We start from the raw sequence: 25839 nt of genomic DNA on the forward strand, positions 1-25839 counted from the left end.
TATCCATTCTAAAGGGAATCAGCCCTGAGTGCTCACTGGAAGGACAGATCCTGAAGCTGAGGCTCCAGTACTTTGGCCATTTCATGAGAAGAGAAGACTCCTTGGAAAAGACCCTGATGTTGGGAAAGTGTGAAGGCAAGATGAGAAGGGGATGACAGAGGATGAGATGGTTGGACCGTGTCATCGAAGCTACCAAAATGTATTTGACCAAACTCCGGGGGGCAGTGGAAGAGTCGGACACAACTTAATGACTAAACAAGAAGAACAATGTGAAGAACATAATTGGTTTGCAAAAGTATTTCCTAAAGCAGCCACAAGAGGACAGCAACTGACAAATCTACTATAGCGGTACAATAGAGTAATTATGTGCAGCAGAGCAAATCAACATTCTAGAAGGTTATTCTAAAAATGGGGTCAGCCCAAACAAAAAAAAATTGTAACTTTGAAACTGGAATTTGGATCAGTTAGGCACAGATACAGCAGACAGTTGGCTCGTGCTCTGGGCTACATTTGGGGATGTTTGGGCAAAAGATTTTCAAGTGTTTTTTTCAGTAAAACTGTTTCCTTCCCCTGCCTAGTCTAGAAACAAGCGACTCTGAACATCACCAGATTCAAAATAGCAAATTCAAATTGAAATTATCAATATTTCCTATCTTATCATCTTAGAACTGCACATCTGGAAGGGGCCCACATTGTCGTTTAGTCGTGTCTGACTCTTCGTGACCCCATGGACCAGAGCATGCCAGGACCTCTGGTCTTCCACCGCCTCCCGGAGTTGGGTCAAATTCATGTTGGTAGCTTTGATGACACTATCCAGCCGTCTCGTCCTCTGTTGTCCCCTTCTCTTCTTGCCTTCACATTTTCCCAACATCAGGGTCTTTTCCAGGAAGTATTCTCTTCTCATGAGTTGGCCAAAGTATTGGAGCCTCAGCTTCAGGGTCTGTCTTTCCAGTGAGCACTTAGAATTGATTTCTTGCAAAATGGATAGGTTTGTTCTCCTTGCAGTCCAGGGGACTCTCAAGAGTCTCCTCCAGCACCATAATTCAAAAGCATCAATTCTATAGGGAAGGGGCCCTATGTATTTTCAAATCCAGCCCATGTCAAGAAGGCATAATAGGAAACTGAAATCCCAACCTCTGGCTTTGCAGTCAGATTCCTAAGCCACTGATCTATCCAGCAGTGGCCATGGTTAGTCCCACCTGCTTTGTTTATTTGAAAAGAATTCTGGGGCTAAGGTGGTGGTGGGGAAAATCAGTGTTTTGTAAATAAAATTTCACCAACTTCCTTGACAAAAAAGAAAGATCCTTTCTCAGTAACAAGGGTTCTACTACCCTAATCCCCCGCAACCAGGTTGATCAAATCCTGAAGGATACATTACGCACAGATATACAATTATCCTTTCATGCCAATATGCAAGTATTTGTGGAAAAACTAGAAATATGCTGTCTAGCTTACTTCCCAGGAAAGTTGTTAAGATAAATCAAGCCAAAGAGAATTTCAGCTGGGAAAGAAGATAGTTATGTGTGCTCACGTACAGCATACTCCCTCTTGGGTGGTAGTAAATCTCTTTCCTTCAGTGATGGATCCCACCCTGAGCAAGTATTCATGGTATTTCTCTTAAGAAAACAAAAAAATAAAAAGAGCCATGTACCCCATGACCTTCTGATCTTAGCCCAACAACAACAATGGATATGGTGGCAGTGAAACCTCCAGCAAAAAGGTCATTATAGGGATCCCATTATAGCAGCTCCACTGACTATTGATCTATTTCCAGAAACAATTCAAAGTGCTGGTTCTAACCTATAAACCTCTAAACAGCTTGGGTCCCAAACTATCTCAAAGACCATGTCTCTCATTTGAACCTGCTTGGATGTTAAGATAATCAGGAGACACCTTTCGGTTCCACCACCTTCACAGGTGTGTTTGGTGGGTACACAGGGAAGGGTCTTCTCCAGTGCTGCTCCCAGACTTTGGAACTCCCTTCAACAGGAAGCCAGGCTGATCCCCACCTTTGCTGTCCTTCCACAAACAGGCAAAGATTTTTCTCTTCAGGCAGGCTCTCTCACTGGCTGGCTGTCTGAGTGGGGTCTTTCAAGGGATTGTGGTACTTTACTGATTTGAAAGTGTTTTGGTGTTGCCTTTGTTTACTGTTTTTTATAGTGATATTTGATTGATCCTTTTTAGCATTTGTATACAGTAGGAGCCTAATGTCCATTAGGGATTGGTTCCATGCCCCCTGTGAATAAAAGCAAACACTATATATGTAGCATAGTGAAAGAAAGAAAAAAACAACAGAAAAAATGTTTTCACAGTTGTGGCCACGTATATATTGGAACCACAAAACACAGCATCCACACCAGAATTAAAGAACACGAGAGACACTGCAGACTAAAACAACCAGAAAAATTGGCAGTAGCTGAACATGCCCTGAAACAAGGTGGACATGCAATTCTATTTCAAAACACAGACAAAGGGCCTTTTCAGCAGCTGCCCCCAGACTATGGAATGCCCTCCCGACTGAGATTTGTCTGGCGCCGACGCTGATGCCATTTCAGCGCCAGGTCAAAACCTTCCTGTTTCAGAAGGCTTTTAACTGAAATAATATCAGCTGTGGGGTCCTGATGGCAACTTTTAGAGTATATATTTTTAATTATGTTTTAATTGTTTTATCTTTTTTACTGTAGTTAAATTGCTGTAAGCCGCCCAGGGACCTTTGGGTAGTGTGGGTGGTATATAAGTTAAGTAAGTAAGTAAGTAAGTAAGTAAGTAAGTAAGTAAGTAAGTAAGTAAGTAAGTAAGTAAGTAAGTAAGTAAGTATTGGACAACACCAAGAATCATTATGTTAGACTGCACAGGGAAGCCATTGAAATCTACAAACACCAGCACAGCTTCAACAAAAAAGAAGAAAGTCTAAAACTCAACAAAGCCTGTCGTCCAGCACTGAAAAATACAGGCTTCAAAAGGTTAACGAACTCTACCCAGCCACAAGGACCGGTGATCACTGCACACAAAAGACCAGGTAACAACACCCATAAATCAAAGTGACAGATAATCTCTCCCCCTTATCACAACAATACACCCACAATGAAAAACACGCTGATCACCATAATCACCCAATCTCCTAAAAAGGACAAAAAGCTGACCCCACAGCTATAAATATTCAACTATCCCACAAAACTGCACCAGAGCACAGACTGCGTTTTGACTCCGGTCCTCTGAAGATGCCAGCCACGAAACTGGTGAAACATTAGGAAGAAAAACCTCAAGAACATGGCCAGACAGCCTGAAAAACCCTCAACAATCATGTTTTCATGTTAATTACCAGAACTTGCCACAGAGGGCACAAGACACAATGCTATGTATTGTTTACTAACAAGTATTCATAGCACAGTCACTGGCTCCCTCTGGTGGCTGATTCTGGTAGTACATGTGAAAATATTTTTCTGATTTTTTTCTTTTAATATTTTTAATATTTTCAGACTGTGAATAAGTGAGCCAGTGGATACTGATACTGTGGATAAGGGAGTCTTACTACACTTAGTGTTTTTAGTTTCTAATATTGTCTTTTAATGATATAATCTGCCTTCGATTCTTTTTAAAGGGACAGATGGGTGGGGTAAAAAATATTTAAAATAAAATGAGGACTCCTTTGTTTTCACAATTGTCTTTTACCTGCTGCTGTTGTCATTCTATTCATATGGAAAAGTTAGTCTTCTCCTATGGTCATTAAGATTGTTGGGCTTAAGGACGAAGTTCTAGGGAACAGAGATGTTTCCAGATCTCTAGCACAGAGACAGATCTCAGGGTGAGCAGTGTTGGAGGAGGATAAAAAATACACTTTCATGGTAGGACACAGTTGTAGAACCTGGGACCCCAATGTGACAAACCCAGACCTACTGGGATCTGCCACACGTTAACTAAGCTGCCACCAACCATTCCCTATAAGAAGTCACACAGACCAGGGATGGATTTTTAACAAATAAAAGAATAAGGTTTATTTAAAACAACACACAGGGAAAATAAAATGATCAGGTGAATAAGCTATAGTAACGTGGCTTAGTCTCATTCATACATGCATACAGTTTGGTTCACACAGAACACTTAACTTGAAGCACAGACCCTGAACCTATCAGTTCTGGCTAACCATACAGACACCTGAACCTATCAGGTTGGTACTGACTGACACACAGTAGTACCCTGTCTGACACACAGACTCCCACACCAGCTTCTTCTTCCCAGCTGCTGCTTCTTCTCTTCTGCTTCTCCACACACGCTTCACATATATATACAGTACAGCCCCTCCTCCTGATGTCCCGCCTTCCACTCCCCATAGGATGGAACTTTCCCTCCAAACCCATGACAGACAGGTAACATCAGTGCTGTATGTAACACCTCCCCTCTTTATAAGTTGTTTTGTAGGGGGAAAGCTAAGGTGCTTTTCACCAAAAAAACAACCTAGATAAAACACACAAAAACAGTTATACATACAATACCATACTTACTTATACTTACATTCTAAGTTAACCATATCAATTAGGCATTTAAACATTTACCATATACATTACATCAATTTACCTTTATTCATACAAACCAAGTTCAAAAAAAACAGGTACATTTAACCTTTGGTCACCAACATATATACACAGTCCATGTTCCTTTCGCCGTCTTCAATCTTCAGGTCTTCTTGACAAGGCGTCAGCAACACAGTTCACTGACCCTCTGACCACCTTCACTTCAAAGTCATAGTCTTGCAGGTTTAAAGCCCACCTCATAAGTTTGCTATTGTGGGTTTTCATTGTCTTTAACCATTGCAGTGGTGAATGGTCAGTGCACAGAGTAAAATGTCTTCCCCAGATGTAAGGCTTGGCCTTCTGGATCGCGTAGACTATGGCCAGACACTCCTTTTCCACGGTTGCCAAATGTCTCTCACCTTTCTGGAGTTTCCTACTCAGGTAGGACACTGGATGTTGGTCACCATTCTCATCCTCCTGGCAAAGAACTGCTCCTACCCCGCTGTTAGACGCATCGGTGTAGATGATGAACTCCCGGTCGAAGTCTGGAGCACGCAGCACTGGATAGTTGATGAGCGCCTGCTTCAACCTCTGGAACGCCTCCTCACAGTCGCTGGTCCACGGGATGCGGTCATCAGCCTTCTTCCTCGTCAGATCGGTCAGCGGAGCCGCAATCTCGCTAAACCTCGGGATGAACTTTCTGTAGTAGCCCACCAACCCAAGAAATGATTTGACTTTTTTCTTGGTGTTGGGTCTGGGCCAATCACGAACTGCTTCTATTTTGGCCTCTAGGGGTTTTATCACTCCTCCCCCTACCATGTGACCCAAGTATTTTATTTCTGGGCTACCCAGCTGCAGTTTGTTCTCTTTGCAGGGCCTGGGCCAAAGCACTCCCTCCCCTGGGTTAAAGTGCCTCTCCCTGCCTTCCTGGTCATCCCAAGCTTTCTTTCTGACCTTTTGAGCTTGCAGGGTCTCTGCTGCTAGCTCTAGGTTTCTCTTTAGGTCACTCCTTAAGGAGTCTATATATGTCACAACGTCTTGTGGGTCATCCTGGGTGATCTGCTCCCAATCTTGCTTGATCAAATCAAGGGGCCCTTTCACCCTTCTCCCAAACAAAAGTTCAAACGGACTGAACCCGGTACTGGCTTGTGGCACTGATCGATAAGCAAACAAAAGGGATTGCAGCTTCTGGTCCCAATTGTTTGGATTCTCTGCCAAGTAAGCCCTAATCATGTGCATTAGAGTCCCATTGAACTTCTCAGTTAACCCATTACTTTCAGGGTGATAGGCAGTGGTTTCCTTGTGCTTAATTCCACAGATTTGCCATAACCGTTTCATGAGCTTTGATGTGAACGATGCGCCCAAATCTGTGATTATTTCTGAGGCAAATCCCATCCTGGACATATACCCCACCAAGGCATCTGCCACTGTGTTAGTTTCAATGTTAGTCAAGGGTATGGCTTCAGGGTACCTCGTGGCATGGTCCACAATGGTGAGAATGAACCTGTTCCCCCTCTTTGTGGCCTTGGGCAAAGGTCCCACAATATCCACCCCTATGCATTTGAACGGAGTGTCAATCACAGGCAAAGGGCACAACTTTGCTTTGGTCCTGTCGCGGCTATTCCCCTGCCTTTGACACACATCACATTGTTTACAGAACTCCCTGATCTGCTTCCCTATGTCAGGCCAGTAAAAATTCTGTGTGATTCTCTGCTGTGTTTTGTTCACCCCTAAGTGCGCAGCAAACATGTCAGAGTGCCCCCTTTGTAAGATCATGGGGCGATACTTTTCAGGTACCACTAGCTGACTTCGGATCCCATCTCCCCCTTTTGAGATATTCCTCAGGGTCTCTCTATACAAAATCCCCTTTTCCTCTAGAAATCTCACTGGGGTTTCAGGTGTTAGCTGGGCGTCGGTCACCTGTTCAAAACACTTTTGGAGAGTGGCGTCTGCCTTTTGCTCTTGGCCAAATCGGCTGTCTGTGGTTAAGGTTTCCACCACAGCTTCTGAACTCCCCTCTGCTTCCGTCTCTGGCTCATCAGTACCCCCCTGAACTGTCCCCGTGGTGGCTTGTGAACGTGTAATCACTAGCACCCGTTTCACATGTTCAGCCAGGTCATTTCCCACGAGCACGGCTGCTGGCAGAGTCGATGAAATCGCTAGCCGCCAAACTCCCCTCCAGCCTTGAAAGTTCACAGGTACCTCCGCTACTGGCAGTGAGATCACCTGCCCCTCAATCCCTGCCACCTTCATGCTCTCATTTGGGATTATATACTCCCTAGGAATAATATCTGGATGGCACAGGGTCACCTGAGAACAAGTGTCCCGCAGCCCCCGATACTGATGGCCAAGTATTCCTACGTCCACCCCTGCTGTTTCAAACAACTGAGAATCTGTTCTCACGAGCAAGCATCGCTTGACCTCCACAAGAGGACCATTTTCCTCAGCCTGATCAGCAGATGTACTTGTTCCAGATTGAGTAGCCATGGCAACAGGCTCCCTCAGTGACAATGAGCCTTGCTCTTTCTGGACACAGAACACAGCTTTTGGCTTGGTTCCACTCGAATCCTGAGGCACAATTCCTTTTAGCTGCTTTAATTTCTCACACTCTGAGATTAGATGGCCCTTTCCCTGACAGAAATAACATTTTCTGCTATATTTTGAGTCTTTCTCATCCTGTTTTGGTTTTCCCTCCAAAATCTGAGGTCTTGGTTTCATGTCTGAGGGCTTCCCTTCACCATGGGCCCCTCCCCCTTGCTGGCTTTTCCCTGGTCCCTGAGAGTACTTGCTGTAGGTGTCTTTAGGTTTATCTACAGATTTCCACTCAGCACCTAAGGGTTTTCTTATTTGATAAATAAAATCTGCGATCTCGGCTGCTTCTGCCACAGATTTCGGTTTCCTTTCCCTCACCTGGAATTTCAGTTCCCCATGCAGGACTGAATAGAACTGTTCCAGCGCTATCAAGTCTTTGAGCTGCTGAAAGGTCTCTGTCCCCTCCTGAGATAGCCATTTCTCTAGCAGCCTCACCAATTGGGCCCCCACTTGGGTAAAAGTTTGCTCTGGTTTCTTGGTGATTGACCTGAATCTTTGCCTCAGCTGTTCCGCATTTATCCCATGTCTTGCAAACACCAGTTTTTTAAACTCTGCAAAATCTTTCATCAGTTCCTGTGGCATCTCTGAATAAACTTCAGCAAGGCTGCCACTGATTAAAGATCGCATGATGGTCATCTTCTCAGTTTCCCTCACTGAGAAGTCCACAAACGCTCTTTCCACTAAGGAAAAGAACACCTCAGGACAATCTCCCTTGTGGTACACAGGGAATTTCTTCAGGTCAGCTTTAGACAATTGGCCTCCCTCAGAATCCCTATTGTTATTATTGTTCTGATTCATCAGTTCCAATTTTCTTAATTCAAACGCCATTTTCTCTCTCTCCAATCTTTCTGCTCTTTCCATTCTCTCTCTCTCTAATTCAAATTGCCTTTGTTTCTCTCTTTAATCTTTCCTCCATTTCCCTCACCCTCAGTTCATGCTGTTGGGCTATGAGCAATTTTCTGAGTTCTGGGTTCTGTTCTCCCGTGCTGTCACCCTGCACTGAGCCAAATTCATCCTCAGAACCTTGGTCAACCTGGGGGTCTTTCACTTCACCCATTTCTGCCACTTGGCTTCGAGTCAAGGGCATAATCCCCCCCCCAGCACAGGCTGCTTTCAAAAGTCAAGCCTCAAAATAAAGCGACCACTTTTTTTTTTCTTTTGCCTCAGAACCAGCTTTCTCTATAGATTGCTGCTGTCCTTTCAGCACTAACTTGCAACAGTTGCGAGCTAGAGTCTACCCCCCTCTGCTGGGCCTCTCAGCAGACAAGCTAGCTCACTGCTATTTCACAGCTTTGCCTCAGCTTTTTCCCGCCAAAAACAGGTTGCCTCAGAGCTCCCTAATCTAGCCCCCAATCTGAGGTTACACGTTCTTCTACTAGCTTACCCCCCCGTGAGGTAAGCCTAGAAGATTACCTACGCGCTCTCAGATTGTCCCTGACTAGACCCCCCTTGCTCTGGGCACACTTGCCAAGGCTTTGCTGGACCACTGGACAACTGGACCAGTCGTATCCCACACGCTGGACACCAATCAATGTGACAAACCCAGACCTACTGGGATCTGCCACACGTTAACTAAGCTGCCACCAACCATTCCCTATAAGAAGTCACACAGACCAGGGATGGATTTTTAACAAATAAAAGAATAAGGTTTATTTAAAACAACACACAAGGAAAATAAAATGATCAGGTGAATAAGCTATAGTAACGTGGCTTAGTCTCATTCATACATGCATACAGTTTGGTTCACACAGAACACTTAACTTGAAGCACAGACCCTGAACCTATCAGTTCTGGCTAACCATACAGACACCTGAACCTATCAGGTTGGTACTGACTGACACACAGTAGTACCCTGTCTGACACACAGACTCCCACACCAGCTTCTTCTTCCCAGCTGCTGCTTCTTCTCTTCTGCTTCTCCACACACGCTTCACATATATATACAGTACAGCCCCTCCTCCTGATGTCCCGCCTTCCACTCCCCATAGGATGGAACTTTCCCTCCAAACCCATGACAGACAGGTAACATCAGTGCTGTATGTAACACCCACCTCCAATATCTCCCACCTGGTCCCAGGGTACAATTTGTGTCCCTTACTTGGCTGCCAACAACTTTTTTTCCTCTGTGTCTGGCTTGTCACATCAGTTGGATGGGTTTTATCCACATTCTGTGCCCATTTACTTGGCTTCTTCTCCAGTCCATTTCCACAATCAGCTGCTCCAGTAGCAGCTCCAGCAACTCCTGTTCCACCCTTCTGACATCAAATGAATAACCCCTTCCCCAATCTATGGTTTGGGCCTTGAATCTGCATTGCAACTTGGAACTTTCTCTTCAGGCAAGCCTTCCCTCAGTGAGTGCCTGCCCGAGTGCTATTCTTAGATGGATTGTTATGCATTGCTGCTTTGACTGGGCTTTTAGTAGCACTGGTATTTTCCATTTCTCAGAGTGGCATTTGACCCTTTTTAATATTTTAATATTTGTATACTAATAAAATCTTTTAATGATGTAGGCTGCCTCTCTATGCTCATTGTTCTCAGTTTTAAATGATGTAAAACACCATTTTATAAGCCGCCTCGGGTTCTTTTCAAGGAGAAAGGTGGGGTTAAAATATTTTAAATAAATAAATGCATCGTTCAAACTATGGCCAAGCTTTGGTCCATATCTGTATACAGTGGTGCCTCGCTTAACGACGATAATCTGTTCCAGGAAAATCGCTATTAAGCGAAAACATCATAAATACGAAATTTAAAAACCCATTGAAATGCATTGAAACCCGTTCAATGTGTTCCAATGGGCTGAAAACTCACCGTCCAGCGAAGATCCTCCATAGGGACAGCCATTTTTGGGTGCCTGTATAGCAAAACATGACTCCTAAAAACAGCGGGGAGCCATATTGTACACCCGGTGGCCATTTTTAAACCCGACAATCAGCTGTTTTTAGATCGTCGTAATGTGAAAATCGGTCCCCAAGGCAGGGAACCGATCATCGTGAAGTGGATATTTCCCATTTAGACCATCATTTTGCGATCGCTTTTGCAATCGCAAAAAACCTAATCGTCAAGTGATTTCCTTGTTAAGCAAGGCAATTGTTAAGCAAGGCACCACTGTAGCTACTTTGCATCAGTGACAGTTTGTGACTGAGGCATGGGATACCACTAGCCCTGAAATCTGTGGGGAGGTGAGCCCTCCCCACAAAATTCTGGTCTGCAAGCTATCTTGGCTTTTCAAGGGCACATCCTCCTCCTGTCAGTTCTTCCCCCAGAGATTTCAAGCATGAAACAAATGCTGAGCTAACCTATTGAAGGCATTTTCTTTTGAGTTTCTTCTACCTCATTGTTTTTGAGTCTCCCCTGTAGGGCACGCATGGAGTCAATTTACTACCAAAGAACACTGTGAGGAAAAGGATCAGAAAAGGCTCTAGAGCAGTAAACACTTCTCATGCCACCAAATGTTCCTTTGGCCTAACCCTTTTAAGACTTTAACACTCTGGAACTAGAAGAAGGCAACTGTGAGGCAATTCATGAAAAGAGCTATCTTTTTGAGGACTTCAGCCATGACACTTGCACTGATATTTACTTAAGTCACAGTAAGGCCGCTGGGGTGGGGGGTGGGGGGGGGAGAGAGAATGTACTGTATGCAATCAATGGAACAATTACACTCAGTCTGTTTTTTACTTGGTATTAAAGTCTATCCAGGTTTATTTGTTTTGATCGATGACCCCAGGCTGCAGAAGGGTGGAACAACAGAAATGGGGGAGAAATGTAATAAATAAGAAAATTGTCAAAAATCTGCTTCAGGCCATGGAGGGGAATGGGTTTGCCACAACCCAGTATACTAGTCAATGGACACTTTCCACAAGCAGATTGTAGCTATTCATTCTCTGCCATGAGATGCAGCTCTATAAGTTGTTTCCCTCTGGCCTCGAAATGGAAAACATCCAGCAGTTAATATACTAGAATCTCTTCATACATTGTCATAGAAGTTATGCACATGTAACCTAAGTCACCATGTTATTCCCTCCCCATTAACTAGGATAACAGGAAGCACATTTCACAGTAATAATAAAAGCCTTTTTTTAAAAAAATGTATTTATTGAAAAAAAGATGCATTGAAGGTATATATAAAAACCCAGCAGTTCATAGAAAAGACCTTGCTAAAAATCTTCCAGGTTAAAAAAAGCCAACATGTTCCCCTGTGAGAGTAAAAAATAAAAAATTAAAATGTTACAGGCACTTTTACATAGACAGAACTCCACCTTCTAAGAGTGGAGCTTGGAAGAGTTTATTTGTAAAGCGACACCTTCCAGAACCTGAATCTTGGTTCCTACTTTTTGGGAGTCGTAATCTAAACAAACAAAAAGTTTTCCCCTCATGCTCTGCTTTAAAGAAGCTGCAACTGCACATCCAAACCAAGAGACCATTCAAGCTTGGTTTTCAAGCTGAACCAAAAGCGTAAATCCGATTCCCCACCAAAAGGCTTGTTTTTGCACTACAAGGTAGAATTCAATTTCCCTGTTATGAAATTATTTGGGCCTGGGCCGTAGAACCAGAACTCATCCACTTTTGTTACCAAGACAACGGAAGTGGGAACTGAGGATCTCTTCTCCTCCTTTTTCTGCAACTGCAGAAATCAGTGCATCATTACTTAACTAGTCATTCTGCATCAAGGTATATTCTTGGCTGCACATACATGAACAATATAGTCCGTCACTTGCTGCAGATTCTGCCAAGCATAGCAAATCGGGGTCCCAAGGTGTCCAAGAAATCTGGAGGTAGACTGTCGTCGTCATCTACAATATGTAGGGACCAAATAGATCCCGATTTCTCCAAGGGACCTTCCTCTGCAAACACACGAGGTGAGTAAGAAACCAGTGTGTCCTCTAGGTAGCTGATGTGTTCGCATTTCTGAGGAGAGAAGAACAACTTTGAGAAAAGTGGGGAAAGATCACTGTCCTTTACGTACGGTTATTCTGTATTTATATTTGGTTTTAGATTCTGTTCAGTCATCTGATCATGGCGTGAAGGTAATGTTCCAGGTCTTGAAGGCCATGTCAGAGGAGGATTCTGCCAGGATGGTGAGGTTTTGAGCGCAGCCATGAAGACTGACTGGATTACTTTGATTTGGGGATGAGCGCAGCTAAATACAAAAGACATTTGTCACCAGCAGGACAGCTCTGAAGCGACAAAAACTAACTGCAGCAACTCTACATAGAATAGCTGTGACCTGCGGTGTGGGAGGAGTGCTTCTCACCTGACATAATCATGGTTCGAGGTATTGTAGATCCTGTACACTGATTTCTTATGATCTGTTGCTCACCTGATTTAAGAGCCCACCCACTGTTTCCACAATCTGGTCGCGCGGCATCACCCAGTGCATCTTGTTGCTTTGAGGACGCAAGGTCGCCTGCTGAAGGAGACGAAAGGCGCATTACAACCAAAACTGCTTAGAATCTGTCCCGATCTCCTGCCCACCTTGGCTCCAAATGAGGGAGAACCAGACCACACACCAAACTTTAGAGATACAGCAGCCCATGACTGGAAGAGGGAACTTCTTTATATCAGCATCTCTGAATGTTAACAGCATGGGCTTCTTTTTCTCTCTAGCATCAAGCAGTTTAGCTTGTTTTGTTGGGCGGCTGGTCTTTGGGACTTCAAGAGCCAGAGTGGTGGAATGGATGGAGTGTTAGACTCAGTAGACTTGAGCTTAAATCCACATTTGGATGGAGTGTTAGACTCAGTAGACTTGAGCTTAAATCCACATTTGGCCATGGAAATTCATGGTGGGGGAGAGGGGGAGGCGACAATATCACACCACTCCTTGAATATCTTACATAAATTCTACTAGGTTTCCCCTAATATGGAAGTGACTGGATGGTGCATAATACACACGTCTGGATTCAATAGAAAGACTACCTCAGGAAGACTACCTCTCTGCAACATTAATATGCTTTCATTTCAAAATACAGGCTCTCCCTATTGCCTGTTCCTAGCCCCAAAGAATGTAGCCTTCAGACAACTACTTCTCTTAAGTCAAGACATTTGAAGAATACATTGTTACTCATGATTAGAGATAAATGCAGGAAGCAGGTTGGGGACAATGCATCTTATCATGGTGATCTAACCTGATCCCAGGCAGAGACAGTTTGGAAGTCTTCTTGAGCAGTTAGTGGTGACCCTATCATTCCATTAGGAGGGTTGCTTATCTCGAGAGGTTTTGCCCGGTTCACTCCGAGAGTATCCTTTATGAAAGAAAAGGGAATGCATCAATTAGCAAGATGCAAATCTTTGCTTATTTTGTGAAAACAAAACATTTCAAAAAAAGCTTTCTCTTCACTGAAAATTTGTGTCGTTTTTGCATTCTGGCATGCGCACGCACACATGCATGCATGCGCATGTGCACACGCACACACACGCACACACATCAGTTTTTTTGGGTGGGGGGGAATGTTTCTGGAAGCGTTTTCCCTACAGAAGACCTTGTATTTTCCACAGAATTTTTTTTACATTCAGCCCAAAATGCAAAGGGGTTTTTCTAAAGCAAAAACCACATGTTTTTGTGAATGCTCTTGCCAATAGGAAAAGTATGCGTGTTTTTAATGCCATGTAGATATGAATAATATTACAGTGAGATAAGGAAGAGAAAATTTGCAAGTATACATAGCATTTTGTTTAGCAGAAGAAATCTGTTACAGTTTTTTTTTTAAAATTCCCCATCCCTTAAAGCCAATCTTCTTTAAGTTAAAATACTGGGGTCAGCCTCAGGTAAGTTCAGTGTCCTTCTCTCCTCCTTCAAGTTTCTCAGCAGGTCCAAAGGAAGCAGCAGCAAATGGTGGCTATCACACACACACACACACACCGCTCAAGTCTCAGTAGAGAACACCCAAAACAACTCATTTCAGCAACCATCTTCCTGCCAGTAAAAATGCAACCAATATTAACAATTTTCTGCCTTTTCGTGACCATAGAGATCAAGTGGCTGAGACGGGCACTCCCTTCTACCTAATGGAAAAGCTGGCAGAAATCTACTCATGCCAATGAAAAGACGAGTATTCAAATGGCACAAAGGATGCATAAATTACAGCATTCTGCTGAGGCATGGAAAATAAACAGGTGTGACAGAAGGTTACACAGTGAACAAAAGAAAAAAATATTTCTCCTCTTTCAAAGCACCCAAAGCTATGATTCATCTTGTGAAATCATTCCAGTGAAGTTGCCTATTTGTGCAAGAGCTTCTATTAACCTTACAAATGGAACCTCTGTTGTTAGTGGCAGTCTATCCCTGCCAATGCAATCCTTGAGTATCGCTTTTGATTTGAATTTGGCTCACAGCTTTCATACTGCTCTGTTACATGGTGATGGTTTTTAAGGTTTCAATATAAATTCATCTTTTTGCAAGCCACCCTGCGAACCTGCAAAAAGGTGAAGCCATCTTCACAGGCACCCTTCTGCAGGTTCTCAGGGTACATGGGAGAGGGTCTTCTCCGTGGCAGCTCCCAGACTCTGGAACTCCCTCCCACAGGAGGCTAGGCTGGCCCCATCTTTGCTGTCCTTCCGCAAGCAGGCAAAGACCTTTCTCTTCAGGCAGGTGACTGGTGGCCTGAGTGGGGATTTTGTAATGGATTTTGTACCTTACTGCTTTGAATTGTGTTTTGGTGTTTCTTCCATTTTTTTCAATGTGGTATCTGTCTATGCTTTTTGTATTTGTACACTCACTGTTGTTAGCTTTAAACATTGTCTTCTAATAATGCAAGCCACCTGGGGTCCTTTTAAAGGAGAAAGGCAGAATAAGAAGATTTTAAATGAATAATAATAAATCAAATATACATCAGATACACAAAACTGAAGTCACAGCAAACAAAAGGACCGCGGGGAAAATCTGGCTGGCTGCGTTTTGGACTTCATCCAGCATGGCAAGGGGTTATGGGATGTTTGTAGCTTCTAGAGGATGACTACCTTCATCATAAGCACTCATGGATTAAAATCCATATCCTCAGACATAAAAAGGCACTCTGAAATAGAATCCTTTAGTCTTCAAAGTGCAAATACTCTTTTCTTTTTACATTCGCAATAGATGCTGAAGAAGAACATGGCTATCTCAGCAAAACCTGCCTTATGAACATGGCTTTCCTGAGCCACTGTTTGGAGACAGAATATGGAATTCCATGGGTCTTTGACCTAATCCGGCAAAGCATCTACCTTTCTATACAGTGTAACTCTGTTATAACATATGGATAGGACCGGGGTGCTGGAGATTTACCTACAGCACTTAGTGATGGGGCCCAGTTTGGGATTTTAACTCCTAGAATCCCTCAGTCAACACAGCCACCAGGTTGAATATGGAATTATGGGACATTATAGTCCAGAAAAGCTCAGTTTATCTGGCAGAAAGAATAGAAAGTACATTTGCTCTTGCTGTTCTCCTACTGGATGCTAGACTTGGAAAGGGGTATTCCAGTATAAAATTCTGCAGTTACCTTCACAGTTTGGGTTTTTTCTTTTGAAACTTGTGCATACTCTGGAGGCGATGTTGTATCAATCTTCACATCAGGCACATCCTAAATGGAATATCAAGGAAACAGATATTTAATCAAATATCTTAATAGAAGACACCAGAAGCCCCCTTTGAACTGTTTTAAAACATGCTAAAGTTAAAAGGGTTTTTGGCAAATATCTGTCTTTTCTCCCATTTAACTGACAGGGACTTTCAATTGCATATGGTTTTAAGAACAGACACCCCCCCTCCTAGCCCCTAAACAGTGAGGGAGTGGTGATGAAATTTCTTCACTCCCAACCTATTAGAGACTTTTCCAAGGAAGATGTGACTTTGGACCTCTGGCTTACACACCCCACTAAAGTGTTGTAGACCTTGAAACACTCTTGTGTACAAATGAGGGCATGAGCTGGCTTTTATATGCAGTGAATGTTGGTTCATGAGGTTGAATGGGGCAGCACTCCCCCTTCAAATTATGCCTATTCCTGCCAGCCTCTTTGGATGGTCCAAGTCCCTACGCATATGCTGAGCGCCCAGCCTCACACTCTGTAGGAATACCTGTGTGCGAATACGGCTGGGGGAAAAGGAGAGGGTACAAAGAGAAAAGGCAACCAGCAACAGGTGGGGATATTTCAAACATGGGGGCATGAGTGTATTTTTCTGTTCCTCAGTTGAGTTGTCAAATGAAAGAAGGGGGCCAAGGTACTTAGCTGAGTAAATGCTGGTCTGCCTTCAAGCCCTTGGGCCTACCTAGAGTCACAGAGTTGGAAGAGACCACTGAGGCCATCCAGTCCAACCCCCCGCCATGTGGGTACATCCATCAAAGTACTCCCGACAGATGGCCATCCAGCCCCTGCTTAGAAACCTCCAAAGAAGGAGACTCCACCACCCTTCGAGGAAGCCTATTCTATTGCCAGAAAGCTCTGACCGTCAGGAAGTTCTTCCTAATGTTCAGATGGAATCTCTTTTCCTGTAGTTTGAAACCATTGCTACATGTCCTAGTCTCTGGAGCCCTGGAAAACAAACCTGTCCCCTTTTCAACATGACATCCTTTCAAATATTTAAACGTGGCTATCATGTCCCCTCTCAACCTTCTTTTTGCAAGGTTAAACATTCCCAACTCCCTAAGCCTCTCCTTGTAGGACATTGCTTCCAGACCTTTAACCATTTTGGTCACCCTCCTCTGGACACGTTCCAGGTTGTCAACATCCTTCTTGAACTGAGGTGCCCAGAACTGGACACAATACTCCAGGTGAGGTCTGACCAAAGCAGAATAGAGTGGAACTATCACTTCCCTTGATTTAGACACTATAAAGTCATGCCCCACTTAACGATTGCCCCACTTTACAATGATTGTTTTTGCGATTGCAAAATCATGTTTTAAATGGGGTTTTCTCACTTTGCGAATATCAGTTCCCTGCTTTGGGAACCGATTCTTCGCATTACGACAATCAAAACAGTTGATTGTCAGGATTTCAAAATGGCTGCTGGGTGCTCAAAATGGCTCCCCACTGTGTTTAGGGACGGATTACTCGCTATACAGGCATCGAAAATGGCCACCGTATGGAGGATCTTCACTGGATGATGAGTTTTTAGCCCATTGGAACACATTAACTGGGTTTTAATGTGTTTTAATGGGTTTTTTATTTTCGCTTTACAACGTTTTCGCTCTACAGCGATTTCGCTGGAACGAATTAATGTCGTTAAGCGAGGCACCACTGTACTCTTATCGATGCAACCAAAAATAGCATTGGCTTTCTTGGCAGCCACATCACACTGCTAACTCTTGTTCAGCGTGTGGTCCACCAAGACTCCTAGATCCCTTTCACAGTGATCTAGCCAGGTGTCTTCCATCCTATATCTGTGCAGTTCATTTTTTCTGCCTAGCTGTCGGACCTTACATTTCTCCCTGTTGACATTTTTTGTTAGTTTTTGCCCAGGATCTAATCTGTCAAGGTCATTTTGAATTTTATCCTGTCCTCTGGGGAATGAGCAACCCCTGCCAATTTGGTATCATCTGCAAATTTAATCAACATACTCTCTATTCCTATAACCCTTGACATTACCTAGTACAGCCTGTTCCACTCACCAGCCAAACGTGTCCAACATTTCCTCACTCAAAGGACGCCGCTGAGGCTAGAACTCCCTAGGTGCTATTATTTGGGAAGTTAAGTTCCATGGAGCACAGCAAAATTTCTTTCTATGTAGACATGCATAGGATTGGTTTCTAAACTCCAGAGTTCTGCCTCTTCATGGGGAGTGAGTAATGGTATTACTTCTCACCTGCGACAAAACATGCTTGCTCTCCTCGTTGTACTGGATCAGAGACTGATTTCCTGTTTCAAATGGGATGAAAGGGTGGCCTTTCTCTGTTTTTGAAGCAACGGAACACCATAGCAGAAGAGCCAGACCCACTAAACAAGAAAGAAGAAAAGATGTTACCTTTACTTTAAAACCTGTGCAAAAGATCTTTTCCTTTACAGCAGTGGTCCCCAACCTTGGGCGTCCAGATGTTCTTGGACTTCAACTCCCTGAAATCCTGGCCAGTGGAGGTGGTGGTGAAGGCTTCTGGGAGTTGTAGTCCAAGAACATCTGGAGGCCCAAGGTTGGGGACCACTGCTTTACAACACCGGCTGAATCTCGACACAGAAGGGATGCTTCCAGGTGCAGCTTCTGTTAAAACCTCACCCTGCTCCATTCACAGAATCTGACAGGGGCTCTTGCCTTCATCCATTGACAGGTAGGAAATGTAAAATAGCTTCCCAGGTATTTTCCTTCACCTTACAGATTTTGAATTCTTCAATAAAGTATTTAGCATGTCTCTTTTTGGGAGAATCAAAGAATCGTGAAGTTGGAAGGGGGCTATAAAGCTATCAAGTCCAACCCCTTGCTCAATGCAGGAATACAAATCAAAAGATATCTGCCAGGTGGTTGTCTAGATTTCTCTTGAATGCCTCCAGTGTTGGAGCACTCACCACCTCTTGGGATAATTGGTTCCACTGTCGTACTGCTCTAAGTACTGCAAGACGAATCATCAACTTGTCTTTCTTATCCAGTTAACTGTCCTCAGATACTGTATATACCAAATTATATATCGGAACAACCAGCTGGCTCAATTAGCCATTTACTTCCTTTGGACCTTTGCTAGCCAACTACATATATTTGTTTGCAATAATTTCACTTTGCTGTCTGAATACATAAACTATCAGGTTCTTACACACTCCTGTGATTCGGCTGAATTAAATCATTTCATTTGCTTATGATTATACTTTTGTGTTAGGGTTTTAGATCCATACTCTTTTGTTTTTGTTTTCTTCCATTTAATTCAGGCAGGCCTCCCTGAAGAGGAATTTCCATAATTAGGGTTGCTGTTTAGTCGTTAAGTCGTGTCCAACTCCTAGTGACCCCATGGACCACAGTACGCGAAGACCTCCTGTCTTCCACTCCCTCCTGGATTTGGGTCACATTCATGTTCATAGCTTCGATGACACTGTCCAGCCATCTCGTCCTCTGTCGTCCCCTTCTCCTCTTGCCTTCACACTTTCACAACATCAGGATCTTTTCCAGGGAGTCTTCTCTTTTCATGAGATGGCCAAAGTATTGGAGCCTCAGCTTCAGGATCTGTCCTTCCAGTGAGCACTCAGGGTTGATTTCCTTCAGAATGGATAGGTTTGTTCTCCTTGCAGTCTAGGGGACTCTCAAGAGTCTCCTCCAGCACCACAATTCAAAATCATATAATTAGGGTTACCGTGACTAAAAAGGCCCTGTCAAATGTGTTTACCTGCTGAAGGAGGCAGAGAGGGTGGAAAAATATAGAACAGGCTCCCAAATGTTGTTTTTGAGTATAAAGGGTAACACCTACAAAACAAGGTGGTCTTACAGGCCTCCCAAAAATCTCACTACTCACATATCAATAAGAGGAACGCAGCCACGATCACCCCAATAGCTCCTCCTCCAAGGCTAACAGATGCAGAGGCCAGTCCAGACTTCTCTTCGCATATGCCGTCCTGACAGGAGCACACCCTGACATGCAGGTTCTGCTCCTTGAAAAAACCCTGCTTGTCTGAAATATGGAGTGGCAGGGAATAATTGCCGGGTGGCAGGCTTTCCAACATGAAGAGCTCCACTGAATCATCTAAAAAGAGAGAAAACAGATAAAATCTTACCCAGTTGTTACTTCTGTCTTCTTGCTAATGCTAACATCATGCCAACAATGCAAATAAAGACAAGCAGCTTGGTACCAGATAAAAGCCATTTTTAGATTCTTAATGGAACATCTACTGTATTTTGAGATCAGATTATACAGGAGCATTAAGGAAAACCTGAGCTCTCTAGAGAGACTCCCTGACGAAGTGAATACTGCGAATCATCACGAGTTCACATTCAAAGGATTATTCCTTCTGCCATCCCTGCCACAGCAACATCCCTGCCATTTTGGAGACAGTAAGAGTTCCTATGTAGTGCTCTCTTGTTGCCAGATCACAACATGAGGCCAGATCACAACACAATCACAACATGGGACTAGGTGATGTATGGTTTCTCCTGATCCTTCTCCTAGAATCCAAATGTGCAGTGCTGAGACGTAAGGAGAAGAACCAATAGAAGCACGTGGGACAGAGAAGATAACCTGGAGTTTTGTATGCCTTGATTCCTAATTCAGAAAAAGAAAGAGAAAAGTGGCCCAGAGTGAGCCCCATAGATTTGATACCTGTGTTACCTGGAAAACATGTCCTGAATTGGAATACGTGGGGGCAACTTACAGGTAACACAAAGAATCTCTTTATTCAGACATGTACACCTGAGATTCTTTGTATAAACCTTTCAACAACTGCTGTACGATAGAAGGCTGGTATCCTCCTCTCGCTCCTTCTGGCCCACATCTCTCCTCGTTGACTTTTCTCCTCTTTTTATCTTCCTGTCCTTCTAGAGCAGATTTGCCAACTATGGCCCTCCAGGAGTTTTTCGACTGAAACTCCCACACTAGTGGTTACACTGGCTAGAGCTAAAGGAAAAGTGACCAAATGCATCTGGAAGGTCACCGTGGACTTCTCTTGGGTTAGGAAAAGGGGGGAAGAGATGCCATGGGCTTCAGGCAGAGAGCCACCCCTCCCTCCCCTTGTCTATTCTATGTATCTCTGGTATTAGTGCCCCTTGCCAGTTACCATCATCTTCCTCACCTTCCTCCAAAGCCCACATCCTTCCTACCCATTCATGTGTTTTGCATCTTGAGGCCTACATCTAATCTCCAGAGGCAACCCCTCATCTTATTGACTCCACCTCTTTCCACATCTCTCCAAAGTCCATCTTTCGCCAGATAGAATGCTTTCAATGGTTTTAAGCTGGCATCCCTATGCATTTATTTATTTCAAACACTGCTATGCCATCCGACTTATTTATTTATTGTACTGTACCTACATCCCACCTAGCTAGTGGTGATCCATTACTATGGGCAGCTTTAAAAAAGCATAGAGCCCAAAATAACATATGAGAGTAACAGAACAAACATCAACTCATAAAATAACATTGCAAAACCCCACTGATGGTAACAGCTAATCAATTAAAAAAAATATAAAATAGGTTGGAACATTTCTCAGGAGGGAAGGATAGACCTGAACAACTATATGAAAAGTAGTTTTTATCTGCTTTCTGGAGGACAGGAGGGAGAGAGCTTGGCGCACATCTGCAGGCAGAGAATTCCATAATGTTAGAGCCACCATTGAGAAGACCAAGTTCCTGGTGGATGTTTTCCGGACGTCCTTTCGGGTGGCCACTCACAAAAATACAGCTGGAGATGATTGGGTGGCTCAGGTAGTAGATCTTAGGAAGAGATGCTCTGACAAGTACAGAGATCCCAAACTATTCAGGGCTTTATAAATTAGACTTAGGACTTCTTTGAATTTGGCATGACTTAGTGACATGCATTACTCTGGATGGTTAACAATAAATGCAACCAACCCCCCATCAACAAAATAAACTTACTAACGAAAAATTAAGAAATTAAATCCAACAAGTATCCCCAAAACTCTAGTGATGGTACTACAAGTAAGTAAACCCAAATCCCGCTCCAACCTCAAGGAAGCATGTCACTGAATGCTTCCTTTAAAAGCTCTGTCTTCAGCAACCTCTTAAACATAGGCAGGTAGACATCAGTTCTCATGCTCAATTTTATTAAGGAATTAGTCATTTTATCATATTAATATCTAGGCCAAAATCTAAATCACAGTGTCACCGAACCATTAGTGTGACAAGCATGATTCACACCATGTGCAAACCTATACTCAAGGGTTTCCTCAATCCTATAAAACAGGTTTTGAGGGCACACATGCGCTGCAGGAGGAAGGAAGATCAACTTTATCCAGTTCTGTTCACAGAACCTCACAAAGAGCCCTGACGTTAATGTTCATTTCTTCTGCTGGGGCTGTGCTAATTAGGAATCATAGCAAAGGCGGTCCATCACACCTACAGAGAGGTAAATTGGGGGAGCCTGGCCTATACTTTAGAGCAAGGATGGGAACATACAGTTTCTCAAATGTTCTTAGATTACAGCTTTAATTCTTCCCCATCACTGGCTAGTCTAAGGATCATAAAGGCTGCACCCAGATATTGTTATTGAAGAGTTCTAAAAATTAGTTTTCAGTTCAACAGCCCTAAATCCAATTGCAAACAGAACAGCCTCACTGAATCACTGGTCTAAGTCTAAATAAAGTAAAAAGTAAAAGGTTAAATGGTAACCCAACACTGTTTGAAACCTCATAGATTCAACAGGAAAGTTGTATCACAGGAGGTAAGACTGCCCCCCACTCCAGCTAGCCCTGCATTGTCAATACCGATGGAAAGCATATATCCAGGATTTCACACCTGATCCCTTCTCAGCCTTTAGACATATTGAAAATTGAATCTGGGACCTTCTATATGGAAAGCATGTGATATACCAATGAGTTACAGCTCTATTCAATATACTACACCTAGCATTTCCTGACGGTCTCCTGCATGAGTACAGATCAGGCCTGATGCTGCTTCACTCCCAAGGCCAAATGAGAATAGGCCAGGTTATGGTGGCTAAAGAAGACCACATTGTTCAGTGACCAAATAAAAAGGTAACCAGGTTAGAGGGAACTTACCCAAGTTTGTTCCCAGTTTCCAAAAATTCTGCACATTCCCTGAGTTCTCTGGTATCTGGAATGTAAAGGGTCCTGCATAAGGATGAGAATCTTTGTCCTCTGCTTCTACAAGAAAAGGGCCCATGTCTCCATCACAGACTAACAAAGGCGGGGTAACCAAAGCTGGAGCATTGTCATTAAGATCATTCAGGTAAATGTGAATGGTGCCTGTGCCAGTTAGTGGTGGAACACCTAGAAAGGAAACACAGCAGTGTGATTCTTTTTTAAAAAATGAACCTACAATTAACCATGAACTATGTTACTGGCAGAAAACAACGATTTGAAGCCACTTCGAGGGCAAGTGAAAAATGAAAGTGTCCAAGCAGGATTACAGTTGAACATTAAGACAAAAATCATGACTGTAGAACTGCATAACTTTAATGTTGACAATGAAGAAACTGAAATAGAAATATTCTAATATACCTTGATTTAATCATTAATCTAAATGGAGACTGCAGTCAAGAAAGCAGATATTTGAGACTCAGAAGGGCAACAATGAAGGAACTCGAAAAGATAATCAAGTGTAAGGACATTTCACTGGAGACCAAGATCATCCATACTGTTGTATTTCCAATCTCCACATATAGGTGTGAAAGTTGAACAGTTAAGAAAGTTGACAGGGAAAAAAATGGATTCATTTGAAATGTGCTGCAGAGAGGAGAGATCTGCTGATACCTTGGACCACCAAAAAGATAAACAAGTGAGTCCTAAATCAAATCAAGCCTGAACTCTCTCTGGAGGCAAAAATGCTAAAACTGAGGCTGTCCTACTTTGGGCACATCATGAGAAGACAGGATTCTCTGGAAAAAGACAATAAAGCTAGGAAAGTTTGAAAGGCAGCAAGAAATGAGGAAGACCAAATATGAGACAGTTTGACTCCTTAAAGGACCCACAGAGTTGAGTGTACAAAAGCTGAGCAAGTCTGATGAGAACAGGATATTTTGGAGATCACTCATTCATAGGGTCACCCTTAGGGTGACAACTTGACAGCATATAACAAAACAACAAAGCACTGCCTCAGCCGGAAGGAACTTTCAAGATAAAAGATGAATTTCAGCCATCCGCTTAAATGATCTGACATCCTCAGCTAACTCTTACCACACCGTTCACCTCTGGAGGTAAAACCTTCGGTAAACTTTAGGTCATCATATATCATTCTAGTTCCACCTGTTTTGCAAGGTCTTGAGGGACAAAGAGACCGTAAGTCACAGTTCACCTCCGGGGTCAGGATGATGTTTATAACTGGGATGAGTTTTTAAGGCAGCTTTTCAACATATTTTTGGACAGGGTGAGGTAATTTTTTTTTTTTGCTTCTTTTTTCCTTACATGGCCACCAAGGTGTTTAAAATCACGCAAGAACACTATACCTCAGGTGGTCTCAATGTGTTCACAGCTTCCACAGTATGTGGTCCATTAACCAGAACGTGGCACATTATCCACATACAGGAGAGCTGTTTGCTGCTTGACATCTATGAGAAGAAGCGGCAAAACTTGTAGCCTGTCTTCTTGAACATTGCAGAAAAAAGGAGAGAACACTGTTGCTGAAGACATGCAGTATAGATGGTAAAATAAATAAGAAAACAGCAAGCAAAACCTTGTTTAAGATATGAAAAGGGATAATTCTGATGTGGTATTAGATTTGGATTGGGGTGAAATGCTATGAGAAGAACTTTCTCCATAGCTGACAAACACACACACACAAGGGGGGGGGGGAGACACACACAGATAGACAAACACAGGATAGTTTGCCACTGCTATCCGAGTAGAAACTCACCATCATCAATGGCATGAACCACAACGGTATAGATGTTGTTGTTTGTATGAGGAGATTCTCTATCAAGTGTTTTTGCCGTCAACACCGTCCCAGAGTTTTCGTCGATAGTCACCCAGCCATCAGGGTCAGAAGCTATTTTGTATCTTGAAAAAGAAATTAGAAGCTTTAAGTTCAATTAATAAAAACATTACAAGCCATTAAGCACAAGGTTTGCTTCCCAATCCCCAACAGGACTAGAAACTGAGTATCTAGCAGCTGAGCTAGTTCTCCAGAGAGGTAGCAGATAAAACCTGACACCAAATTAGCTTACAAAACAATCACAGAATATCTTGGGGCTCAGCCAACATGCGTACCGAAGGCTGGCTAAGAACAGCTGGCTTTGCACCCAGCTCTCTTGTTTTGGGGGATCAGAAACAAACAAACTTCTACACAAACATTGCCGTGCGAAGGCAAACTCTCTCCTTATGATGTAACATGGCATTATTATTATACAGAGCCTTGCGGTATAGTGATTAAACTGCAGCCAAAATTGTGCTCACGACCCAAGGTTCAATCCCAGGTAGTGAGCTCAAGGCTCTCTCAGCCTTCCATCCTTCTGAGGTGGGTAAAATGAGTACCCAGCTTGCGGGGGAGAGGAGGCAATGTGTACCCTGCATAATTAACTTGTAAACCGCCCAGACTGTGTTTTAAGCACTATGGAGTGGTATATCAGCAGCATGCTTTGCTTGCTTTTGTAGTTTAATTATTTAATTGTTTTCAATGTATAATTTACTGTCTTTTTAATTTCACTTTTTGAACACTGTGAGGCACCTTGAGTCTCCTTATCAGGAGAAAGGCAGACTGTTTAATAAATAAAGAAGTAAACAGAATAGAATAGAATAGAATAGAATAGAATTTGAATTTGATTTTAGGGGCATGCAACATGTGTACCAAGGTAACTAAGTCAATCTGGGGGCCAATTTCTTCCCTCAGCCAGAACACGCCAGGAACCACATCCCTCACCACTGCAGTCTGGCAGCACAGCATCAGAAAATCTTAACTCTTTTTTTTTCTACATTAACACAGCATGCAGAAGGGATTGCACCAGGTTTTAGAGGAGCTGAGTTTCATGAGACTCATGTTCCTGGATATGCCAATCTTTGAAGCATGATGTGGATGACCCACAATTAAGATCAAAGGGATCTATGCAGTCTGTCAGCATTGCATTGTCCATCCTACTCCAACAAAACAGAGCTCATTATCGTAAACCAGGGACTGGAAAAAGGATTTCACACCAAAGTGCAACATTTCCATTAAAAAAAAAACATAGTA

General features: G+C 43.2%; 1 protein-coding gene across 2 annotated transcripts in view; it reads right to left on the bottom strand.

Moving 5' to 3' along the window:
• Window positions 1–11174: 11174 nt before the first annotated feature.
• Window positions 11175–25839, bottom strand: part of CDH26 (cadherin 26) — a 37777-nt gene continuing 23112 nt past the window's right edge. The window contains exons 10-17 of one of the 2 annotated variants that reach the window (XM_072996790.2): window positions 24529–24671; window positions 22716–22946; window positions 19502–19729; window positions 17878–18008; window positions 15578–15658; window positions 13226–13342; window positions 12421–12507; window positions 11175–12008 (exon numbers count right to left, since the gene is read on the bottom strand). In XM_072996790.2, the coding sequence (XP_072852891.2) occupies window positions 11811–12008; window positions 12421–12507; window positions 13226–13342; window positions 15578–15658; window positions 17878–18008; window positions 19502–19729; window positions 22716–22946; window positions 24529–24671 (1216 nt within the window). In that variant the 3' untranslated portion in view covers window positions 11175–11810. Of the gene's footprint in view, window positions 12009–12420; window positions 12511–13225; window positions 13343–15577; window positions 15659–17877; window positions 18009–19501; window positions 19730–22715; window positions 22947–24528; window positions 24672–25839 lie in introns of both variants that reach the window. The other variant, XM_072996791.2, reaches the window with a different exon arrangement.

The sequence above is a fragment of the Pogona vitticeps genome, chromosome 4, assembly GCF_051106095.1.
Source record: "Pogona vitticeps strain Pit_001003342236 chromosome 4, PviZW2.1, whole genome shotgun sequence".
Lineage (NCBI taxonomy): Eukaryota > Metazoa > Chordata > Lepidosauria > Squamata > Agamidae > Pogona > Pogona vitticeps.